The sequence below is a fragment of the Somniosus microcephalus genome, chromosome 22 (genome assembly GCF_052327205.1).
Source record: "Somniosus microcephalus isolate GS21.2 chromosome 22, FLI_Smic_1.0, whole genome shotgun sequence".
In the NCBI taxonomy this organism is placed as follows: Eukaryota; Metazoa; Chordata; class Chondrichthyes; order Squaliformes; family Somniosidae; genus Somniosus; species Somniosus microcephalus.
In genome coordinates, this window is record NC_141008.1 from 71,381,414 (window position 1) to 71,406,056 (window position 24,643).

Below are 24,643 nucleotides of genomic sequence, written 5' to 3' on the forward strand. Positions count from 1 at the left end.
TACACTGAAATTTGCATGGGGCTGTCCCACAATTTCCTGTACATTGAAATCAGTGGATGGAAAATCGTGAACAGTTTTCTGCTATGTGCTACCGGCAAGCATGGTACCTCACCAATGGTGCCTCACCAATGGTGCAAGCTTGGCAAATGCACCCATAAATCTCGACTTATCCTTATAATCTTCACCCTCAAAGCTATTTTTGTTAAGTTCTTGTGCCAGTTTTATCCCTCCCTTCCCCTCCTGAAGATGTTGGCTCTTTCTGGAGTATAGCTCTTAGTGCCAGTCACCCTTTGATACCGCGCCCAAATGGCCATTTTTCTTACGGGAGCTTTAACGATGAGTGTTGGCACAGTAATTGACAGCCAGAATCAATCCCATGCTGACATTCATGCACACCCATTACCAGCAGTCGTTGCTGAATAATGATCAGGAGTGGGAGCCCAGATTGATTTTCTCCTCTCTAATCCAAGATTACTGAGGTGAATTGTAGCAGCCTGCCAATGCCAGAGCAGATATCAGCTAACTCAGCACAAACTGAGGATTGAAACTGGGACCTTTCTAGTCTGGACTGTGTGGGTTGGGTATTTATTAGAGAGCTTTTAGTCTCTTTTTCAACCAGATGATCAATCATTTTGTTCCCAGTGTAACAGGAAGAATTATACCCCTTTTCTCAGTCTCTATCTCTTGACTTTTAACTGATATTTATCATCACTTATCTTTAATGGTTCCAATTAGAGTCTTTCTTCATTTGTCGGCATTCTTGGCCTCAATATCTTACTGAATTCAATTAGAATCCCAGATAGCCTCCATTTCTCAAGCTCCTTCTGTCTTCAGACTTTTAAAGCTCAACTTGGTTGATTTGCCTCAACTTTATTTTACTATTTACAATCTTGGTGGTATCCTGCGTTATGGACCCAACCTTTCATCTTGGTTGCTCAATAAAAAAAAAAATCAAGAAGTTTCTCTTTTGTGCCAAACATTTGTTTTCCTTTCAAAAGTTCTTAACTCGCTAGAAAGCCTAAGATATTCAAGACTTGAATTGCTCCCATATCCAAAGGGACATACTGGCAGCTCATAGTCAATAAAATAGCTTGATCTTTCTTGTATCTAGACTCGAGCCTCCTTCATTCTGCCCGGCAACTCTTTTCATCTTTCTCTATTTTATTGATACTGCACCTCTGAAATTTTGGAAAACCCAGACCCATATCTCCTCCTCTTATCACATGCTTTCACAATATCTCAAAACTTGTGAACATCTTCTCTCCCTCCGTCTATCCTTCCTCTTACAATCTTCGGATATTTAATGCCCAATCACATAACACTATGTTCTGGTTAACCTCATCTGTTTTGCTATTTCAAACTCTGCTGGTGTCATGCACTGTGGGTCTTGACCTTTCACCTTGCTTTCTGAATTTAAGAACAACGTCCAGATCCTTTTTAAAGGAGTGGATCAGCTTAGAATAATTAGAATAATTGCTTCCAATGGGATTCTTTTTCACATATCTACCACTGTGGGAACAAAATGCTTGCAATCTGAAGTCTCCCTTGAGGATTGTTCTTTTTTTTTTAAACACGTCGTGTAGTTCTACGAAAACAGTTTAAGTTAAATGAACTAGTTACATCTGTGTTATCCATATATTTTAGCATTTTGAAGTACTGGGTTATATTCCTTCTGAATTTTCTTCCCTCCAAAGTTCAATTCTGTGAACCCGTCTTCTTAACCGCTCCTTTCATGTACTAGTCCTTGTAAAGGAATGCCTTTAGCTGAGTCAGCTGCTATTGCTCATGTCTGGGACCATTTGCTGCATTATTAAGGCAACAAACCTTTGACATTGAGCCAGAATTTGCTGTCAGAATAATGGTGCGACGAATGGAGCTTCTCGTTATTTATGCGCAAATGGTACAGCAACTTCAGGCGAGGTGCAGATGCGCGGTTAAACCCAAATATCCAAAATATGTTGTCTGAGTTGCGCTGCTCTGCTGTTAGCTTCGAGAAAACGGCATCTCACTATCTGGCTCACCATTGAAATGCATTGAATGGCGTGAAGTTGCACGGTAGATATGAACTAAGCTCAACACAGCAAGTTTAAGTCTTGTCATTTCAAGTCTAAGTCCCCTTTAATGATGTGATATGTGTTAATTACTGCCAATCAACCTCTCTTGCACTGAAAATTAACTACTACAAGTGTGGAGTCTCATTCCTTCAGGTTTTAATTGTTGGAGATGTAAAATGTAAAATTTTAAATTTTAAATTCTTTTATTTTCCTTTTCCTTTCTGTCTCTCTCTTAATCCAATCTTTCTTTCCCTCTCTGTATTTCGCTTTCTGTACTTGATTTGACATTGAATTCACCCACTCTAATTTACACTTCATTCTCAGTTAATTTCACAGTCCTTCAATCTGATTGGTTAAGCAGATACACAGTTGCTTGCCCTGTTCACTCAGATCCCAGATGCCCTGTTTCCCTCGCTGCGATGTTATCAGCTCGCACTTTCAGCAGCTTGCCACGCAAAAAACCTAAAACGTGCAAGGGCAAGTCTAACTAACAGCAGATGGCGTTACATGGCCTGCCACAGCACAATTATGGCCCAATGTAGTGAAAGAAGTGACATCTTCTGCCTGAGCAACAACAACTTGCCTTTATCATAGTAAAACGCCCCAAGGCGTTTCACAGAAGCATTGTCAGACAAAATTGACACCGAGCCACATAAGGAGATATTGGACAGGTGAACAAAAGCTTGGTGAAAGAGAGAGGTTTTAAGGAGCGTCTTAATGGAGGAGAAAGAGCTAGCGATTTGGGGAGGTTTAGGGAAGGAAATCCAGTACTTGGAGCCTAGACAGCTGAAAGCACGGCCGCTAATGGTGAGGCAAAGGAAATCAGGGACGCACAAGAGGCCAGAATTGGAGGAAAGCAGAGCTCTCGGACAATTACAGGGCTGGAGGAGGTTACAGAGATAGGGAGGAACAAGGCCATGGAGGGATTTGAACACAAGGATGAGAATGTTAAATTTGAAGGGCTGCTGGACTGGGTGCCAATGTAGGCCTGCCAGCACAGAGGTAATGGGAGAACAGGACTTGTATGTTAGGATACCGGCAGCAGAGTTTTGGATGAGCTCAAGTTTACTGGCCGGTTTACACCGCTCTACTGTTTGCTTCGCACAAATGACATCTCGCCCGCAGACGCCCCGTTATTTTTAAGAACTTGCTCAATTTGCACATTAATTTCCCATTAAACTCGCTGCAGAACGTTAGGGCTGTTAATTAAGAGCATAAGTACTCTTTCAACGACATGATAATTGTTCCTGCAATGCCAATCGACCTCTCTGGCCCAGAGAGAGAACCATTTAAACTGTTCAGTTTCATTCCTGCAAGTTGTAAATTTTTCATAGAGATTTTAAAAAATTCAATTTCTACATTTTTTTCTTACTTTTACTTTCTGTCTCCTTTTTCTCTCTTAATCCAATCTTTTCCCCCCTCTCTTTATTCCTCTTTCTGTACCTGATTTGATATTGAATTCACCCACTCTAATTCACCCTCCTCCTCCGTCGATCTTGTTTCTTCCTCAATCCTTAAATCTCAGTAGTTAAGGAGATGGACTGTTGGTCCTGCCATTCACTAAGGTCCCAGATGCCCGGTTGCCCTCACCACCCTGTTAACAGCTCACACTTCCAACAAGTTACGGTGCAAAATCATTCTGAGCTGAAAGATGCAGGAAAAAGTCTAACTAACGGCACCCTCACCCCCCCTCAGCAAAATTTGGCCCATTGTCTTACCCGTTCTATATAACACACATTGTAGTATAACAGAAAGATGATGGGGGAATGTTTGTGAATACAGATTTGGTGATGGGGGAGCGTTAATGAATGCAGAGTTGATGGTGGGGAAAGGTTAGTGAATAGAGAGTTTTTTAGTTAGTGATTACTGATTTGATTGAATAATAGATTTTTTTGTATGTTAGCTATAGAATTTCAAGGTTATATGATATGATAAATGAAATTATATAACGCTGTCCACACAATACAATGATATCCGACACAATATAATTCAGTCTAACTGACACTACACAATGGGACAGTAATTCCTCCCCAAACGCGTGAGTACGGAAGGGGTACTCACGTGTCTGGCCGGAGGAAAAGCCGGTTTTCAGCATGCACAGCGCATGCACTGAAAACCGGCATTTCCTCTCCTCTAACCCAAGAGGTGAAGAGGCTAGTGCATGCGCTGTTGGGGGCAGCGCGTGCATCTTGGATTTCCTCTGTTTTGGGGGATTTGCGCATGTGTAAAGGCCTCCGGTCTTTACGCTTGTAAAAAGCACACGTAAGTATTTATTTTTACAAGTAAGTGGTATTTTAGTGCAATTTAGAATTTTTTTTCCCACAGGTTTATTATTTTAAAGAATCTGCAATAAGGTAAGTTTAGTTTTGGACCCTTTTTATTAAAAATTTATTTTTTTCAAAAATAAAAATTATTGTTTAAATTATTTTTTTAAACTTATTTATACTTAATTTAATGATTGGGATGTTTTTTAAATTTTTATTTAAAGTTTAAATAGTGTTTTGGCAGCCCATACTTTTCATGAGTTTGACAGCTCTTACTGTCAAACTCATGAATGAGTTTCCCCTCCCCTGATTGGCTGTACAGTGCTCACCTGATCCCAGCCGGCACATCGCACTAACTACGCCACTGGATCAGGTTAGCACAGCGCGCCGACAGCTGAACCGGGCCTGTGAGAGGAAATGCAAGCAGGCCCGGGCTTCAGATGTCGGCGCGCAGGGTGAGTGCAGATCGGAGGCTTGCACGCGCGGCAAGCCCCCGATCTAATTTCAGGGCCAATTTTGTTTGATACTATACACTGCAGTCTGACACACAGCCTAACTGGCATCAAACAGTTCAGTCTAACGATTTTATACCATGCTGTCTCACATTAGAACATTATTATTTTACTGTTTGACATTGAGTAATTTTGTTGCATACATTGTGCAACAGAGGTCAACTTGACCCTTTCCAGATCAGCTCTTCCCTTTTGTTCAACTATAATGACAGTCTTTATTTTTGCTCTTAACACCAAGGGCAAAGACTCCTTTGATGTGGTGGCTGACTCAGATTGTCTGAGTGAGGGGGAGGGGTGGGGGTTGGAATCTCTGTGATAGGAAGAAAATTCAATGGGTTAGTAATTACACTATGCAATATTGTAACGATAAATACATCACATTATGACTCATCTATCAATTATCCTAACAACGGTAAAAATTATAGACTGACCCTCCTTCCATGCAATTCAAAATATTTAATTTGTTTTTAGGTTTCTTATTTCACATCCACTTATTTCATTTTGATGGCAAATTGCACTGGCAACATGTAGTCATGTTCTCCTGTAAAGATGTAATATCAAATTACATGTTTTTTTCACTTATTGCTGTTGTGGCATATTATCATATTAAATGTTATTTTTACACTTTACAACACATTGAAGCAAACACTGAGCTAAGCACTAAGTACATCTGAGCTGCTGTGCCTGTAAGGAGAGGAGAGTGCTCAGATTTGCTGGGTGCAGACCCAACTCTTGGCAAGGCTTTACGCTGGGGTAGCACAGTAGGGTGAAGACCAGATGCAATGGGCTGGATTTTTATTGAGAAGTCGGGTAGAAGGCGGGACTACAACTTTTGGGGCTGTAGTCCCGCCTCCATTGAGTTCTAGCCAACCCACGCGATTTTGACTTGATTGACCTTGTTGAGCCTGCCCAGTGGGCTCAGCAGGCCAATTAAGGGCTACCCAGAAACAGGTGACGTCACAGATTGAAATTTCATCTGTCAAGACCTTTTGACAGATGAAATATCAGCGTTTCACAGCTGTTTGAAGCTGTCAAACACTGACAATCTGTACTCCAGGTTAATTCCTTCCTCTCAAGATGAATTAGAGGTCTTCCCAGAGCAGAAAGCTGAATGCTGCAATTTTTGACAGCTCGCAGCCATTCTGCTTTCTGTGCCGGTGAGATGAGGGACTCCCGAGACCTAAAGGAAGGAAGGCTGTAAAGGTAAGTACATGTGAGTAAAACTTCGTTAAACACTTTACACACACCAAACACACTTACCTTTGCACTCATGCACCCATCACTCACCTGAACACCGGACATCTCGACCCCTCCAAGCCCTTCATCCCGACGGTCCGCCTCCTCTAACGGCGTGGTTTGGAGCCATTGGGAATCCCACACTTCAACATTAAAAATAGGGATTAGGCTAAAAACTGCCTGTTAACTACCTGTTAACAGGCAGTTAATTGGCACTAATCCCCTTCCCGCCTCGGGGAGGCAGGTCCCAGTGCGAGGCGGGTACCCGCCTCCTTTGAAACTGGCATGGAGGCTATTGGGTGCGGGATGGGGTCGGGACCCCTGATTTTGGGATTTTAACCCCCCACACGCCTCCAATCCCACCTCCATGGCCCAATGAAAATCCTGCCCAATGGGCCCCCATCTTTTTCCGCTTTGCTAAGTCTGGGAAGTGAGCATTTCCAGGTGCAGGAAGAGGAAAATCCTTCTTCATATCACACACACATATATAGGAGCTGTGAACCATTTGTGCAGAAGATGTATGTTGTAAATTGCATCGCTGTTCTAACCATCTGAGATACCAGGCAAATGTAATTCACTGGCCTGGAATTTGCGGTTGTAATGATGGTGAAACTGTCAGCGCTCGCCATCATTACTGTGTAAAACTGACAGCAAATTATGGCGCCCGCACATGCGCAGTTAAACGCGGAAATCCGGAAGGTGCTGTCAGTAATACCCCACTCCTCCACAGGGTGCGCTGTTGCAGTCTTCACAGATGCAACCAACACAGAATCAGTGAATTGACGTGAACTTCAACTTTTTACGCACTATTCGCGCTGTAAAAACCATTGAAAAGGTTAAACCTTATTGAACGAGATGTAACAGAGTTTTTAATAGTGTACTAAGTCATAATTACTGCTGAAGAACCTCTCTGGCCCTGAAAAGCTAATTTAAAGAGTGGAGTGTCATTCCCAACATTCCATGATAAAAATCCATAGATTTTTTAAAATAATAAAAATTAATTTAATTAAATTTTTTTAAATTTGTTTTTGATATTTCAGATTTTACCTTAATCCCATGTGTATGTCTTAATCTTTATTTTGCTCTCTGCAAAATGATTAAAGAATGAATGATAATTAGTGCTTTTTACTTCCTGGCTTGCTGTCCATGAGAATTCTTCAATTTGATTGACTGCTCAGCCTCCTTGATGAAGTCACTGTTCATGGACGTCATAGATCACCTATAGATGGCGCCTGATTGAAAGTCATGTCGGAATAGGGGAAATTGATGCCACCAAGCCTGCTAAATCTTTGTGGCCAGCTTTCTTTGAGGTCAGCGGCGAGCGCTGTCCCTTCACCGCTGACCGCAAAATCTGGGCCTATGTAATTATATGTAAAAACAAATACAGGTAGACTATCCTTTATCCGAAAACCTTGGGACCAGCTGTGTTTTGGTTTTCGGAATTTTTCGGATTTCAGAAGGTTTTGACAACAAACACTGTTGCTTAGCAACAGCTTGTAAACACTCGGGCCCTGCCTTGGAAGCGTCTCTGAAGCTGTTGCTAAGCTACAGAGACTCTTTCCACAGCCTGACTGTTTAAAAAAATGCTAGGGGAAGAAAAAAAATGCTAGGGGAAGAAAAAAAACCTAACAAAACGGCTGCTGATTTCTGCCGTTAGATCGATGTTTCCGGCTCCCCCTGCTCCGTATCTGAATTCCTTGACTTAGCGGGGGTCTGGGACTCGACTGCCGACGCCAGTTGTGGGAAAGCCGGATATCGGCTGACTCCTGCACTAAGCTGGCCTGCAAATCCGGTCGGGGGGGGGGGGAGAAAAGACTATCGGATGGGCCGCTGCAGCTATTGGATGGGCCGCTGTATTGTTGGGTTCACTCTCCCGGTACCTCCTTCACACTGCTCGGCTCGGCCTGCAATCTCCTACCCAGGAGGGAACTCTGTGACCCTCTGCCCTGCTCACCAGGGAAAGGCAGAGCTCCCGGACCACTCCTGTCATGTTTGGTGCCACTCAGGTCATGTCGTGCGCACGACTTACGTTCCACGAAAAAACTTTCGGTTTTTAGAGGTTTTCGGTTTTTGCAAGTGCGGATAAAGGATAGTCTACCTGTAGTGGTTTCTTACTCAACAGCAGAGCAGCATTTGCTCTCACAGATTGGCTTTGCTCCTGTGTTAAGCATTCATTCTTCAGATAAGATGCCAAACCAAGGCCCGATCTGCTTTTTCCAGTGGTCCAGATGGACATTAAAGGTCCTATGTGCTATTTGAAGATGAGTAAGGAGATCTCCTGGCATCCAGCCTAGGAATCCTCTCTCAACTGATTACCATCAGAAAGATTAATTGGCCATTTGGCTCATTGCTGCTTGTGGGACATTACTGGAACAGAATATCTGCACTTCAAAACGATTCACTATGTGAAGTGCTCTGAGATGTGTTGACATGACAAGGCATCTTGTAAATGCAATTATTATTGTTGCTGTCACAACTTACCCAGTTTACAGTATAGTTGTAGAATAGTTGACGCTGAGAAATACACACAGTACCAGATGCCAGTGAACTTTCGGATTTTACTCCGTATGTAAGGTTTGCAACCCTCCAAGATTGTGGCGTCTCCAGAAATTAAAGATTGATCTTCTAGACACTGCTGTGAGCAACTAAGCAGAAAAATCATAAGGGCATTAAAGAAATTGCGTGTTTTTTTCATTTACTTGTGTTTATTAGTATAAAAATATTGGAGATGGATAAGAAAGGCTATTTGACTGGGTGGGCGGTTGGAGTCATAGAGTCATAGAGAGTCATCGAGTTTTACAGCACAGAAAGAGGCCCTTCGGCCCATCGTGTCTGCGCCGCCCATCCATCCCTGTCCAGTCTAATCCCATTTTCCAGCATTTGGTCCATAGCCTTGTATGCAATGGCATTCCAAGTGCTCATCCAAATGCTTCTTGAATGTTGTGAGGGTTCCTGCCTCTACCACCCTTTTGGGCATTGAGTTCCACATTCCAACCACCCTCTGGGTGAAAAAGTTCCTCCTCAAATCCCCTCTAAATCTCCTGCCCCTTACCCTGAATCTATGCCCCCTTGTTATTGACCCCCCTACTAAGGGGAAAAGTTCCTCTTTGTCTACCCTATCTATGCCCCTCATCATTTTGTATACCTCAATCAGGTCCCCCCTCAGCCTTCTTTGCTCCAAGGAAAACAACCCCAGCCTGTTTAGTCTTTCTTCATAGCTGAGGCGCTCCATCCCAGGTAACATCCTGGTGAATCTTCTCTGCACCCTCTCCAAAGCAATCACATCCTTCCTATAGTGAGGCGACCAGAACTGCACACAGTACTCCAGCTGTGGCCTCACCAGCGTTTTGTACAGCTCCATCATAACCTCCCTGCTCTTATATTCTATGCCTCGGCTAATGAAGGCAAGTATCCCATATGCCTTTTTAACCACCTTATCTACCTGTTCCGCTGCCTTCAGGGATCTATGTACATGTACACCAAGGTCCCTCTGACCCTCTGTACTCCCTAGGGTCCTACCACTCATTGTGTATTCCCTTGCCTTATTTGTCCGTCCAAAATGCATCACCTCGCACTTTTCAGGGTTAAATTGGGAGGTGGGAGGTCATGTAATGACACCTCCAGGAATATGCCAACGAATATTGCCGACCCTATCAATATGTGCTGTACATTATAACAGCCAACAAATGGCAACACTGCTTCTTAGATAGTTGAACAGTGAATAATAGAGTGACTGAGATAAAGGGGGAAAAAAACAGCCTGTTTTCAATGAATTAGAATGGTGCACCTGATCTGCCATATTGTGATTATGTATGTAACTCTATGCATTTTAAAACTAATCTAAACAGACCATTTCAGAATGCAGATGTCTGCTCAGGCATCTTGTTTTAAACAAGACAGAGCTGTTTGTCTCCACTGCAACATCAGGAACTTGCATTCCTATAGCACCTTTAATGTAAAACATGCTCCAAGCTGATTCACAGAGGCGTACATAAAAAATGGACACCAATCAAACAAGGAGATATTAGGAAGAGTAACCAAAAGCTGGGTCAAAGAAATGGTTTTAAGGAGGGTCTTAAAGGAGGAGAGGTAGGTGGCGAGGCAGTAGGGCTTAGGGAGGGAATATTCTAGAGAGTGGGGCCTGGGCAGCCAACGGAAGGAACAGGAACTGCACAAAAATTCTGTCGTGAATTAAAAAAGATTGTGCTACCCTATAAGTAAAGGTTTTTAAAAATCAGATCAATAAAGGGAATGATTATCTCCTCAACTCTAATCCATAGCCCTACACTTTAAAAGAAAAGGTTTAAATATTTGACATAATTTCCAGAAAACACTACCATTGCCAGATCAGGCATATTTATTTTTCATTCTACCAGAACAATTATTAATGGGATCACCAATAGTAACTAACAGTCATTACACATTGTCTGACAACTCTCTTCCTAGACTAATCAACAGTAAAAATTATGTTATTCCAGCATCCTTTAGTAGCTCCCAATTCCACTATTATATTTTAATTGACTTCTTGAGGTGTCAACTATCAAGTGTAGCTTTAGCTCCCTCTCCATTTTGTCATGCATTTCTGAAATGTTTAGTGTATATATACTGTATATAAAAAAATGTAATTAGAATGGATTTACAGTATCAGCTGTAATTGGTAAAAAAAAATGTAAGAAGTCACACAACACCAGGTTATAGTCCAACAGTTTTATTTGAAATCACAAGCTTTCCGAGCGCTGCTCCTTCGTCAGGTGAAGTGGAGAGATGCATAAAGACACAGCTTATATAGTCAGAGAATAATGCCAGATGATTACAGGTAATCTTTCTAACTGCCATTTATCACACCTCGGCAGAGAGATAATCACAGCAATCAAAGGTGTGAATGGTGTCCAAACAGGTCAGTCAGGAAAACATTACATCAAAGAACAATGAGGTGGGGTCACAAGGGGTCAAATGTTGCAGATGTTGGGGTCTGTATGAAAAACAGACAAAAAACCATTTTTTTTGCTGGAAATCACAGCAGGTCCAGCCGCATCTGTGTAGAGAGAACAAGCCAACGACGACTCGAGTCTGGATGACCCTACGTCAGGTGGGGTTACATGTAGCGTGACATGAACCCAAGATCCCAGTTGAGGCCGTCCTCATGAGTGCGGAACTTGGCTATCAGTTTCTGCTCTACGATTTTGCGTTGTGTGTCTCGAAGGCCGCCTTGGAGAATGCTTACCCGAAGATCGGAGGCTGAATGTCCTTGACTGCTGAAGTGTTCCCCGACTGGGAGGGAACACTCCTGCCTGGCGATTGTTGCACGGTGGCCGTTCATCCGTTGTCGCAGTGTCTGCATGGTCTCGCCAATGTACCATGCTCCGGGGCATCCTTTCCTGTAACATATGAGGTAGACAACGTTGGCCGAGTCACATGAGTATGTACCATGTACCTGGTGGGTGGTGTCCTCACGTGTGATGATGGTATCTGTGTTGATGATCTGGCATGTCTTGCAGAGGTTGCCGTGGCAGAGTTGTGTGGTGTCGTGGTCGCTGTTCTCCTGAAAGCTGGGTAATTTGCTGCCATGGCAACCTCTTCAAGACATGCCAGATCATCAACACAGATACCATCATCACATGTGAGGACACCACCCACCAGGTACATGGTACATACTCATGTGACTCGGCCAACGTTGTCTACCTCATACGTTGCAGGAAAGGATGCCCCGGAGCATGGTACATTGGCGAGACCATGCAGACACTGCGACAACGGATGAACGGACACCGTGCAACAATCGCCAGGCAGGAGTGTTCCCTCCCAGTCGGGGAACACTTCAGCAGTCAAGGGCATTCAGCCTTCGATCTTCGGGTAAGCATTCTCCAAGGCGGCCTTCGAGACACACGACAACGCAAAATCGCAGAGCAGAAACTGATAGCCAAGTTCCGCACTCATGAGGACGGCCTCAACCGGGATCTTGGGTTCATGTCACGCTACATGTAACCCCACCTGACGTAGGGTCATCCAGACTCGAGTCGTCGTTGGCTTGTTCTCTCTACACAGATGCGGCTGGACCTGCTGTGATTTCCAGCAAAAAAAATGGTTTTTTGTCTGTTTTTCATACAGACCCCAACATCTGCAACATTTGACCCCTTGTGACCCCACCTCATTGTTCTTTGATGCAATGTTTTCCTGACTGACCTGTTTGGACACCATTCACACCTTTGATTGCTGTGATTATCTCTCTGCCGAGGTGTGATAAATGGCAGTTAGAAAGATTACCTGTAATCATCTGGCATTATTCTCTGACTATATAAGCTGTGTCTTTATGCATCTCTCCACTTCACCTGACGAAGGAGCAGCGCTCGGAAAGCTTGTGATTTCAAATAAAACTGTTGGACTATAACCTGGTGTTGTGTGACTTCTTACATTAAGAAAGTAAGATATTACCTTTCCAGTAAGTGTTTCAATAGCACAGAGTGTTATTCTCAAATAATTGTGATGGGCCATTGTTGTTTATTTAAAGTAATATGCACTTTATGTTGCTTCAGATAGGAATGTTCTCTATCGAGGATGTTTCAAGATACCCAAGAATCTAACTGCAACCTTCCCGGTCTATTCAGTCCAGTCTAACTTGACTGTTGCTAAATGCACCGAATTCTGCACTAAAAAGGTAGGTGCAATCTTTCGTTAAAGAGAACCAAGGATAGAATTGCATGAAGTGATTGGGTCGTTGTTTTGAATGTGAAAGGTGTGGGTTGTGTGGGAAAACTCCGAAATGCTGGAGGTGAGTGCAAGTTTAAATTACACTGAAAGTTGGTTTGAACGTTAAAGTGTGATGGGTTTGTCAGAATTTCTAGCCAGCTGCTTGGTGGAAATTCCCACCCGAGTTGAACAGTTAATCCTGGCATTGTGGTCCGCGTTCCCGCTAAGCTGCCTGCGTGCGGGGCCACGCAGCAATCGGGATGGTACCACGCAGGCCGCTCACAAACTGTTCCCTCTAAGATACCACGCATGTGCGTGCACACGTGTGCAGACGGCCACGCAACAAATTAAAGGGAACGTTGGTTGTGGTCTTGACATCAGCAAGTCTCCTGGTACAGTAACTGTGCAGCAAGCTGAAGTACCAGAATCAGCTCCAGCTGGTTGTGTATCTCGATCAGCAAAAGATTAACCCTTTGAAAACAAGAGTACCTTTTCATTACATACTGGAAAGATAGAGGGCTGGGTTTTGTCAGTGTGGGCGGGCTGGGGCGTGTCAGTGTGGGCGGGCTGGGCCGTGTCAGTGTGGGCGGGCTGGGCCGTGTCAGTGTGGGCGGGCTGGGGCGTGTCAGTGTGGGCGGGCTGGGGCGTGTCAGTGTGGGCGGGCTGGGGCGGGTCAGTGTGGGCGGGCTGGGCCATGTCAGTGTGGGCGGGCTGGGCCGTGTCAGTGTGGGCGGGCTGGGGCGTGTCAGTGTGGGCGGGCTGGGCCGTGTCAGTGTGGGCGGGCTGGGCCGTGTCAGTGTGGGCGGGCTGGGCCGTGTCAGTGTGGGCGGGCTGGGGCGTGTCAGTGTGGGCGGGCTGGGCCGTGTCAGTGTGGGCGGGCTGGGGCGTGTCAGTGTGGGCGGGCTGGGGCGGGTCAGTGTGGGCGGGCTGGGGCGGGTCAGTGTGGGCGGGCTGGGCCGTGTCAGTGTGGGCGGGCTGGGGCGTGTCAGTGTGGGCGGGCTGGGCCGTGTCAGTGTGGGCGGGCTGGGGCGTGTCAGTGTGGGCGGGCTGGGGCGTGTCAGTGTGGGCGGGCTGGGGCGGGTCAGTGTGGGCGGGCTGGGGCGTGTCAGTGTGGGTGGGCGGGAGCGTGTCAGGTGGAAATCGTGTCAGGACCCCGACTCCTAAGTGATGTGTTGAAAAAGTGCGATTTTCCCCTAATTGGCCAATTGATTTCCTGCATGTGGGAACCACTGGCCCAATTAGTCTTTTCATACAGAAAGTCACTTCCGATGACATCAAAGCTGTTGGATTTAAGGCCTGCAAGCAGCTTTGATTCTTCTGGAGACTGTAAAGGCTCTGCAATTTATATGAAGGAGTTGAATTGTGGAAAATGTCAACGATCAAGCAAAAGTGTGCTCCTCAGTTTGATGAGCCCTCCCTCCAAGCTCTGGTGTACGGAGCCAGCTGTAATAAGGAGGTGCTGTTCCTTTCCTCAGGGAGAAAAAAGCCACCCCAGCAGACAAAAGCTGTGTGGCTACAAGTGGCCCAGGTTGTCAACACCATTTCAATGAGCCGCAGAACCTGGCTGCAGTGCAGGAAGAGGTTTCATGACCTTCTCCGCACTGGAAAAGTGAGTATGACTTTCCCATCACCCTCGATCTGATCCCCATCGCCCCTCCTCACCAGCACTCTGCTTTGCCAATCTCTTCCTCCACATCCCACTTGACACTTACATCCCTGCACCCTTACCCATTCCCCCTCTCCCTATGGTCACGTTCACTTAACTATTCGACCATGCAGCCCTCACACTTCTTATCACTGTGATGCCATGTCAACAACTACTTACAACACACAGGGAGGGTCCTTTGTATCCTTCTAAGCATCTATGCTATGCATTTACTACACTCACTCCTTCCATGGTCCATGGAGGAGCTAAGTCGCAAGGGTATTGAAAACATGGTCATTGTTCAGAATAGAATGACATCTCTTGAGGAGCGATGGTCAGCTATTGGTCAAACAAAGCAGACCTTCATGCAAGTCCTCTGGAGTAGGGCTTCCAGTGCAGAAATGGGTCCTCATGGCCCCCCTGAAGTGCAGTAAGGTACTGTCAAGCCACTTGCTACCTCTGAAGTGGGGCTGACCCATGAGAGGGATGTTGGTGGCAGACAACAGTGAAGTGGGGGCCCCTCTCCAAGTGCTCACATGACCATGCCACAGCAAAACCCTCGGTCAGAGCCCCACCAGAGTCCTCACCCAAATGAGATGGGCGTCTCAGCCCCTGCACAGCCATAGGAGCAGCAGACTGTTGGCGAGCCTGCACAGGTTCGCCACCCCAGAGGATGCCCGCCAAAGGTGTCGAGACAGGAGCAGCAAGAGAGCGAGCAAGGGGCCTCCACATCTGCTGAAGCCACAGGGGAAGCACCACGTGGGAGCACGCGTAAGAGGAAGATAAAGCACAAGTAGTCACAAGGGTAGTCACTTGGGTGCTGTGTTGTTTTGTTTTTGGACCAGCTATCATTGTGATTGTATTATTGATGTGCCAAATAACTGCCCAAATCCGAAGTTAAAGCTTAAGACTGAAGCCTTTTATTAAATAAGAATCATGGCAGAGTTAACAGAGTCCATCATCGACCGAGCCCTTGGTAGAACATACCAGAAGAGGGGCGGGGCCAGGGAGGAGCATTAGTGGTTCCCCCTAGTGGAACATTCCAGACATTACAAGTGCAAGTACAAATATCAGAACACAGTTATTTCATCACAATTATGAAGTGTTTTGATGGCAAACTGTTGAAGTTGTGGCCTGTGTCATTTTGCAAATGGGACTTTCACATTGAGGGCTTAGGGCGCCTTGTGATTATCAGAATGGTGGTCAGAGTGACAGGATTCCGTAGGTTCTTCTCCATTGTTGATGATCTGGTAAGAAGGAGCGAGACTAACGTATTTGATTGTGCAGGCTAAGCAAATCTGGCCAGGATGAGTACATCCCTTGCATCCCGGGCAGCAATATGGTGACGCTCTGGCGCCTTCTGGTCTGTGCATCTTCAGGTGGGTGACTAGCAGCTTGGTGCTCCTGTTGGTGCTCCTGCTGTTGGTGCTGCTGTTGCTCATGGTTCTGCTGCTGCCGCGGCTGGTCTTCATCCGAATCTGATGTCCAGGAGGAAAGGAATTAAATGGTCGCCATGCTTCTGGTATATGCCTCAGTTGAGGAAGCGCTTAGTCAAGGTGGGGAGAGGGGTTTCCAAGGAGGTCACACTGGAGATGGGTGTCAGGTTCCAAACTTCCACAACACTGTGTATGCCTGCTAAAAGTTCCCCCAGACCTGAAACAACAAAGTTCTGCCACCTGCAAATGATCATCGGTGAAAACTCCTTTGTAATGTTGGAGCTGCAGCTGTTCGTAAGCAATCCACTAGTGAGGCCGCCAGGATTACCTGGCATGTTCCAGAGGAGGCGTATATGATGGGGGAAATGTGTTAAAATCAGAAAATGGGATTATAGAGGCAATTAAGTGGTTGTTAAGGGCCTATCCCACCTCTTGGAGGCGGGATGGAAAGCGGGTCAGAAAACACGCACTTGGGGAAAATTGCTCAGAGGCGGGATGGAGGTGGGAATGGGCCCGCCCGTCAGTTTTGGTGATTTTAACAACTCGCACGCCTCCAAACCCGCCTCCTCGGGGCTGGGAAAATCGAGCTCAGAGGCTCTTCATTCGAAACGTTAACCTTAACCGGGGATGGGTGGGAGAAGGCGGGGCAGGGGGGGAAGGGAGGTGTATAGTCATGATGGTCCGGTCATAGAAACGTAGAAAAATAGGAGCAGGAGTCGGCCATTCGGCCCTTCGAGCCTGCTCCGCCATTCAATATGATCATGGCTGGTCCTCTATCTCAATACCATATTTCCCCTCTCTCCCCATACTCCTTGATGCCTTTTGTCTCTAGAAATCTATCTATCTCCTTCTTAAATATCATCATGCAGGGGAGGCTTGGTGGACCAGCTAGACTTTTCCTGCCTGTCAATTTCAAATGTTCAAAAGTCTTCTCTCTTTAAAGATGCTGACAGACCTACTGTGCGTTTGCGGTATTTTTTTGTTTTTACTTCAGCACTTTTTTTGGATTCTGAGAATTCTTTTTTTTCATGAAATGATGGCCTGAACATAATATTGAATATTACAGAATATAAAATCCCAATAAAACACAGAATGGACATTACTTATAATCTGAGAGCTAAAATAAATGTAAAGCTGTATTGTCAGACCTGGTACACAAATGCGGCTGCAGTCTAGATGGACAGGGATGGTCTGCTCATTAAATACAAAAACTGAAAAGCTGACAGTGGATGTGACATTAGTATAGTGATTGTGAAAACTACTTACTAGCATTTTATTTAATTACAGGTGTGAGATGGTTTTCTCTTAGATTTAATATCAACTAACCACAGCAGTGACAGAAGTGAATGATGCAGAGAAACTTTCTAAATCACAGCATGAGTGCAGCAGCACTAATCAGCTGTCCCTTAATGCAACAAGATCAGGAGAAGGGCATCACCCTATTGTGAGGGAATAGGAGTATTTGACTCGCAGAACAAGCTACCACCAGGCAGCAGATCTACTGCGGCAGAGGTAGCTACGTGGACCTGGTGGGACAGCAGTGCAGGACAAGGCTCAGCTTCAGTAGGGAGACCTGTGACTGAGGTGTGCCATCTGATCCACACAAACCTGCAGGGATAGTTAATCATCCGAACTGCACTACCAAAATCAGCTATGGTCACCAGTGCCCTCAGCCTATATGCCACAGGATTTGAACCCAGGTCCCTGGCGCTGTGAGGCAACAGTGCTAACCACTATGCCACCGTGATGCCACGCCTTGTTTCTTTAAACCAAGGTCAGTACCTTTTGCAATGAAAACCAAGGTTGAGGCGGAACTAGATCGCCTGCTAAAGGACAAAGTAATAGAACCAGTGAAATTTTCAGACTGGGCGGCACCAATAGTCCCGGTATTGAAGCCCGACAGTAATGTAAGGGTGTGTGGTGACTATAAGTTAACAGTGAACAGAGTATCATCACTGGAACAGTACCCCATTCTGAGAATGGAGGACATGTTAACATCGCTCACTGGGGGAGAAAGATTCAGCAAACTGGACATGAGTCATGCGTATCAGCAGATATTGCTAGATGAAGAATCAAAAAAGTTTGTCATGGTGAACACGCACAAGGGGCTGTTCACGTATGCCAGGTTACCATTTGGTGTCAGTTCTAGCCCAGCAATATTCCAACGGACTATGGAGGGCATTCCAAAGGTGGCCGTATACTTAGATGATATTCTGCTAACAGGAAGTGACGATCAGGATCACTTAAAAACACTGGACAAAGTGCTACAGCGGCTGGAAGAGGCGGGGCTACACCTGAAACGGAGTAAGTGTAGTTTCATGGAGAAGGAAGTTACATTCCTGGGACATCGGGTGGATGCCACAGGCCTCCATCCATTACCAGGGAAAGTGCGGGCAGTATAGGATGCACCTGCACCCACCTCTGACTGAACTGAAAGCCTATCTAGGGCTCCTGAATTATTATAACCGGTTTCTTCCAAACTTATCGATGCTGCTGGTACCCCTGCACAAACTGCTGAGAAAGGAGGAGCCAAGGCGTTGGGGGCCAGAGCAAGCAAAAGCGTTTCAGCAGTCAAAGGAGCTACTTCAGTCCAGCAGGGCGTTAGTGCATTACGACGAGAAGAAGGAGCTGATAATGTCCTGCGACGCATCACCCTATGGAGTGGGGGGAGTGTTGGCCCACCGCATGCCAGATGGAGCGGAAAGGCCCATCGGGTTTGTTTCACGCACGCTCACAGCTGCGGAAAATAACTATACACAGCTTGATAAAGAGGGGTTAGCCATTATATTTGGAGTAAAGAAATTCCATAAGTACATATATGGGAGGAAGTTTGTAATCAGTACTGACCACAAGCCTCTTATTAGCTTACTGAATGAGATGAAAGCGGTGCCTCAAATGGCATCACAGAGAATAATGAGATGGGCAGTAATACTAAGAGCCTATGAATATGTGATCACGTACAGAGCCGGCAAGGAAAACGGGAACGCGGATGCTCTCAGCTGCCTGCCCCTCTCAAAATCTCCTCGCAGTACTTCCCCTGAGGAGCACGTCCTGATGCTGGATCAGGAGATCAGTCCCCTGATGACTTCAGCGCAAATCCAGGGCTGGACAGCCAAGGACCCCGTTCTGTCAACGGTCCGTGAGTATGTGTTGAAAGGCTGGCCAGATCACCGTGAGGGACCGGAGTTCGCGCCGTACAGACAGAGACAGCACGAGCTCAGTGTCCAAGATGGATGTGTGCTATGGGGAGCACGCATCATAGTCCCAGAGCGGGGACGCTCTACTTTGATGGAACAGTTGCATCAATCGCACCCAGGAATGACTAGAATGAAAGGATTGGCTAGGAGCTACCTGTGGTGGCCTAACTTGGATGCTGAAATTGAGTCAAAGGTAAAGTCATGCACTATATGTCAGGAACAGAGGAAAGCACCTGCCGGGGCACCACTCCATCCCTGGGAGTGGCCCAGCAAACCCTGGAGGAGAATTCACATAGACTATGCGGGACCTTTTAGGGGCAAAATGTTTTTGGTGCTGGTAGACGCTCACTCAAAGTGGATCGACGTTTATCCAGTGAGCTCTGCAACAACTGATGCCACACTGAATTGTCTCAGGAACAGCTTCAGCACGCATGGTATTCCAGAAATGATTGTATCCGACAATGCACAGTGTTTTGTTAGTGAAGGGAGCAAAGAATTCATGGTAAGGAATGGAATCACACATGTCACCTCGGCTCCATATCACCCAGCCTCAAATGGGTTAGCCGAGCGAGCCGTGCAGACTTTTAAGGAGCTCATGAGGAAGAGCTCAGGTGACACCCTGGAGACCAAGCTCAATAGAGCCTTGTTTAGTTATCGTATAACACCCCAAGCTACCACGGGGCTTTCTCCGGCTGAGTTGATGATGGGGAGAAAGTTGCGGTGCACGTTAGACCTGATACACCCAGATCTCAAAAGCAAGGTTGAGACAAAACAAACAAACCAAAAAGCGTACCATGACAAACATACTAAAGCTCGCCATTTCGCCATAGGGGACTCTGTGTACACCCGGAACTTTGGCTATGGACCTAAATGGATACCAGGACTAATCCAGGACATTACAGGACCTGTGTCGTACTCCGTGTTATTAGAGGATGGTCGAGGGGTTTGTTGGCATGTGGATCAGCTTTTCAGCCGGCAGCAGGGGGAACTGCCTCAGATGGAACAAAGGGCAGTAGAGGAGGCTGTTCCAGGACCCAGCACGGCTTATAAGGTGCCAGCGGACACTGGTACTGCCAGGCCACAGCGGGACAGAGTAAAACCAACATCAGAGACTACTCCAATCTCAAGTGCGAATGAACCTGAGAATCCACCACAAGTGGAATTAAGACGTTCACAAAGGATTCGCAAGCAACCAGAAAGACTTATACAAACCTGTTAAATTAGTCAGGGGTTAGAGCATACTGGTTAATTAAAACGTAGTACCTAGTAAGGGTTATTGTTTAAGAATTGCATACGGCAATCTTAAGGTGGGAGGAGTATAGTAACCTGGGAGGTTATGAGTAACCTGATCCACCAGGTGGTGCTGTGGCAATTGGTCTCCTGAGTTAAGTCTGATCTGTACTGGTTGTACTCTTTGTTTTTGCTGCCTCATGGCAGAGGCTTTTATGTGCAAGTGTTGATTAAACCATGTTACGGAGTTAACCTGTGTCCATCTCCATCTATGGCCACCTCAAGATACCACAACAACTTTCAGGGTTGTAGTTGTAGTCCCGCCTCCATCGAGTTGTGGCCAACCCACGCGATTTTCACTTGATTGACCTTGTTGAGCCCGCCCAGTGGGCTCAGCAGGCCAATTAAGGGCCACCCAGCAACAGGTGACGTCACAGATTGACATTTCATCTGTTAAAAGCTTTTGACAGATGAAATATCAGCGTTTGACAGCTGTTTGAAGCTGTCAAACACTGACAATCTGTAACACTAAGTTAATTCCTTCCTCTCAGGCTGATTTAGAGATCTCTCCAGAACAGAAAGCTGAATGCTGCAATTTTTGACAGCTTGTGGCCATTCTGCTTTCTGTGCCGGTGAGATGAGGGACTCCCGAGACCTGAAGGAAGGAAGGCTGTAAAGGTAAGTAAATGTAAGTAAAACTTCTTTGAACACTTTACACACACCAAACACACTTACTCTTCACTCATGCACCCATCACTCACCTGAACACCGGACATCTCGAACCCTCCAAGTCCTTCAGCCCGACGGCCCGCCTCGCTAACTTGGCGTGGTTTGGAGCCGTCGGGAATCCCACACTTCAGCAATAAAAATAGGGATTAGGCTAAAAACTCCCTGTTAACAGGCAGTTAATTGGCACTAATCCCCTTCCCGCCTCTGGGCGGGGGTCCCAGCACAGGTCGGGTATCCGTCTCCTTTGAAACTGACATGGAGGCACGTTGGGGGCGGGATGGGTTCGTGCCCCCCGATTTCGAGATTTTAACCCCCCACACACCTCCAATCCCGCCTCCACGGCCCAATGAAAATCCTGCCCCATGTGTATGGACAGTTAAAATCACTCAAGAGACTCACCCCCAGACATCCCCCTATGATCCCGCTGACTACGGTTTTAACCTGCTCTTCTGAGCAGGCGAGAAGGACATCTGTCATCGGGGCACGACTGCTGTCTTAACTGTGGGCCTGAGTGGGAAGCCGTTGTGGCTTTTCCGGCAGGTCAGCCTAACAGGAAGATGAGTCGGACCAGAAGGGGCCCAAAAAGGTAAATCTTTTTACTCGAACTGACATTCCTGGTGGGCTCAAGAGGAGGAGTATTCACCACCCTCCCACCCCACCGCCATCGTCTTACATGTGTGTCAAGGGTCACTCTCAGTCCCGGCATGTGAGCAATTAAATACGAGCAGGTTACATACCTGCTCAGATCCGAACCATTTCTGACCGTTTGTGATGTTAGCCTGCAAGCTTTGCAGGCTAACATCACAAACTCCAGTACGATTTGGACAGGTTGGGTGATTGGGCAGAAACATGGCAAATGCACTATAATGTGGATAAATGTGAGGTTATCCACTTTGGTGGCAAAAACAGGAAGGCAGATTATTATTTGAATGGCAATAGATTGGGAGAAGGGGAAGTGCAAAGAGACCTGGGTGTTCTTGTGCACCAGTCACTGAAGGTAAGCATGCAGGTGCAGCAGGCGGTTAAGAAGGCAAATGGTATGTTGGCCTTCGTAGCAAGAGGGTTCGAGTACAAGAACAAGGATGTCTTGCTGCAGTTGTACAGGGCCTTGGTGAGACCGCACCTTGAGTATTGTGTGCAGTTTTGGTCACCTTACCTGAGGAAGGACGTTCTTGCCATGGAGGGAGTGCGCGAAGGTTCACCAGGCTGATACCTGGGATGGCAGGAATGACGTACGAGGAGAGATTGTGTCAATTGGGCTTATACTCACTGGAGTTTAGAAGATTGAGAGGGGATCTCATCAAAACCTATAAAATTCTGTCAGGTCTGGACAGACTAGATGCAGAAAGGATGTTTCTGATGGCCGGGGAGTCCAGAACCAGGGGGTCATAGTCTAAGGATAAGGGGTAATCCATTTAGGACTGAAATGAGGAGGAATTTCTTCACCCAGAGAGTGGTGAACCTGTGGAATTCTCTGCCACAGAGGGCGGTGGAGGCCAGTTCATTAAATATATTCAAGAAAGAGTTGGATATATTTCTTGAGGCTAAAGGGATCAAGGGATATGGGGAGAAGGCAGGGACAGGGTACTGAGTTTGGATGATCAGCCATGATCTCATTGAATGGCGGAGCAGGCTCGAAGGGCCGAATGGCCTACTCCTGCTCCTATCTTCTATGTTTCTATGTAAGCTTGACTTGTATTTAAGGTGGCAGCCATTCTGTCCTACTAACCCAGAAAAAGCAATGAGAGGAATATCCAGTTAATCTGTTTTTGATGGAATGAATTTTGGCCACAACACCTGGAATCTCTTTTCCTGAAATAGTGATGTGAGATTTTTAACATTTACTTGAACCATACCAGAATAAGGAGACAGGGCCATTGGTTCAACGTCTTATCCAAAGGACAGCACATCTGACAGTGCAGCAGTCCCTCAGTTCTGTACTGGAGTGCCACCCTACATTATAAATTTAAACCTCCAGTGTGCGCCTCAGATATGCTATCTTCTGACTCGGCAGTTGTACCAAGTGAGCCAAGCTGAGACATTCTTACTTAGGTCTGATGTAGGAGTGAAATTCTTATTATCCTGGGTAACATTCACAATGTCTTGAATTTCCCCCAAAGTAAAGTTTCCTTTTGCATTTGAATGCCAGCCCTAAGTCCTGTACAAAGTAGATTGATATTTCTGCATTTTATTTCTGCGGTTATTGCCGTTCCTTCCTCATCCTCCTCAACTTTTTATTTGTTGACACACAGAAGCTCTCAGTGTGGCTGCATGCTCTAGTTGTTGCCTTTCACTGGTACATCTGTAAATTAATGATACTGTACATATTTTATAATTGTATTGATAGTTCTACTGAATTGCATTGATTTTGTGTGGACCTCATTTACAAAATGGCTTACCAAAATAACAACAGCCATCCAAAAATGGCTACTTTAATACAATGCATTTGACTTAAAACTGAAATTTGGGGCGCGATCTTCCTAGTCCTGGGGAGGCGGGTATGGAGGCGGGACTGCCGGGAAATTGGCAGAATCTGGGGGCGGGTGCCCAACCTCCATGCCCCAAATTTCAGTTTTAAGCCAAATGCATTGTATTAATGTAGCCATTTTTGGATGGCTGTTGTTATCTTGCCAGGAGGCGGTTAGCCGTCCCGCGCCGGGTCCCGTCTCCTTGGAGGCGGAAAGGGATTAAAGCCTATTAACTGCCTGTTAACAGGCAGAAAATAGGATTATCCCCTTTTTGCCCTCACAAGTGCGGGCTTCCCGAAGGCTCCGAAACCCGCCAGCTCAGCGAGGCGAGTAGGGGGTCTTCGTGGGTCGGGGGGTGCAAAAGTGTGCTGTGAAGGTAAGTGATGGGTGCAAGAGTGGAGAGGTGAGTATCTGAGGTAAGTGCAAAGTGTTAGTAAAGGTTTACTTACCTTTGTTTCTTCTTGCAGGCTTCAGTCGGTGTGTGTGCGGAGAGTCTCAGACCTCCGCGTTGGAGATGACAGATGGCCGTTGCATTCTCCAATGCAACAACCATCTCATTTCTGCAAAAGAAAGATGTTTGATGAGGTCTCTGCAACCGGCTTTCCCTTAATCGGCCTGCTAAGCCCGCTGGGTCAATCAAGGGAAAATAGCGTGGGTTGGCCAGAAGTCGATGGAGGCGGGACTGAAACCTGACAAGTGGGAGTCCCGCCTCCAAAAGCTCCCCATTGAGAAAATCACCCCCTTGGGTTGGTGCTGGAGCTGAGGTTAAGTATGGGTTGTAACACCAACTGAATTATAATCTGAACATCATAATGGAGCCAAACCAAGAGTTCAATCTTTCCAGCTCATTCTCAAATCTAAAATGCTTTTAGATGTACAAAAAGAAAGCAATTTTAATTGGACAATGTATTAAGAATATAGCATCGGGCTTCTCAATTTAAAGTTAGCTTTTTGGAGCAGGTCTACAGGTGGACACGTAGTACAACGAATATGCGTCAACGTTCCCCTGATGACTCAGTGGGTTAATGAAGGCCAGGCTCAGCTCAGTTAGCTGGTCTGATCTGAAGCTGCTAAAATTGGCCTGTGTATCAGTTACCTATGGAGAGGGAACCTCAGCCAGGGCTCAAGATCCACACTGTAAGTTACACGTGTGGATGCTGTATAACGACTGAATTGGGCTCAGCCGTG

At 46.2% G+C, this 24,643-nt stretch overlaps 1 protein-coding gene across 2 annotated transcripts in view; it reads left to right on the forward strand.

Annotated features, from left to right (window-relative positions):
• The window catches only part of wscd1a (WSC domain sialate O sulfotransferase 1a), a 155,983-nt gene that overhangs the window by 107,633 nt on the left and 23,707 nt on the right, over positions 1-24,643 (forward strand). For both annotated transcript variants that reach the window (XM_085965030.1, XM_085965031.1), the window contains exon 5: positions 12,597-12,718. In XM_085965030.1, the coding sequence (XP_085821156.1) occupies positions 12,597-12,718 (122 nt within the window). The remainder of the gene's footprint in view (positions 1-12,596; positions 12,719-24,643) is intronic.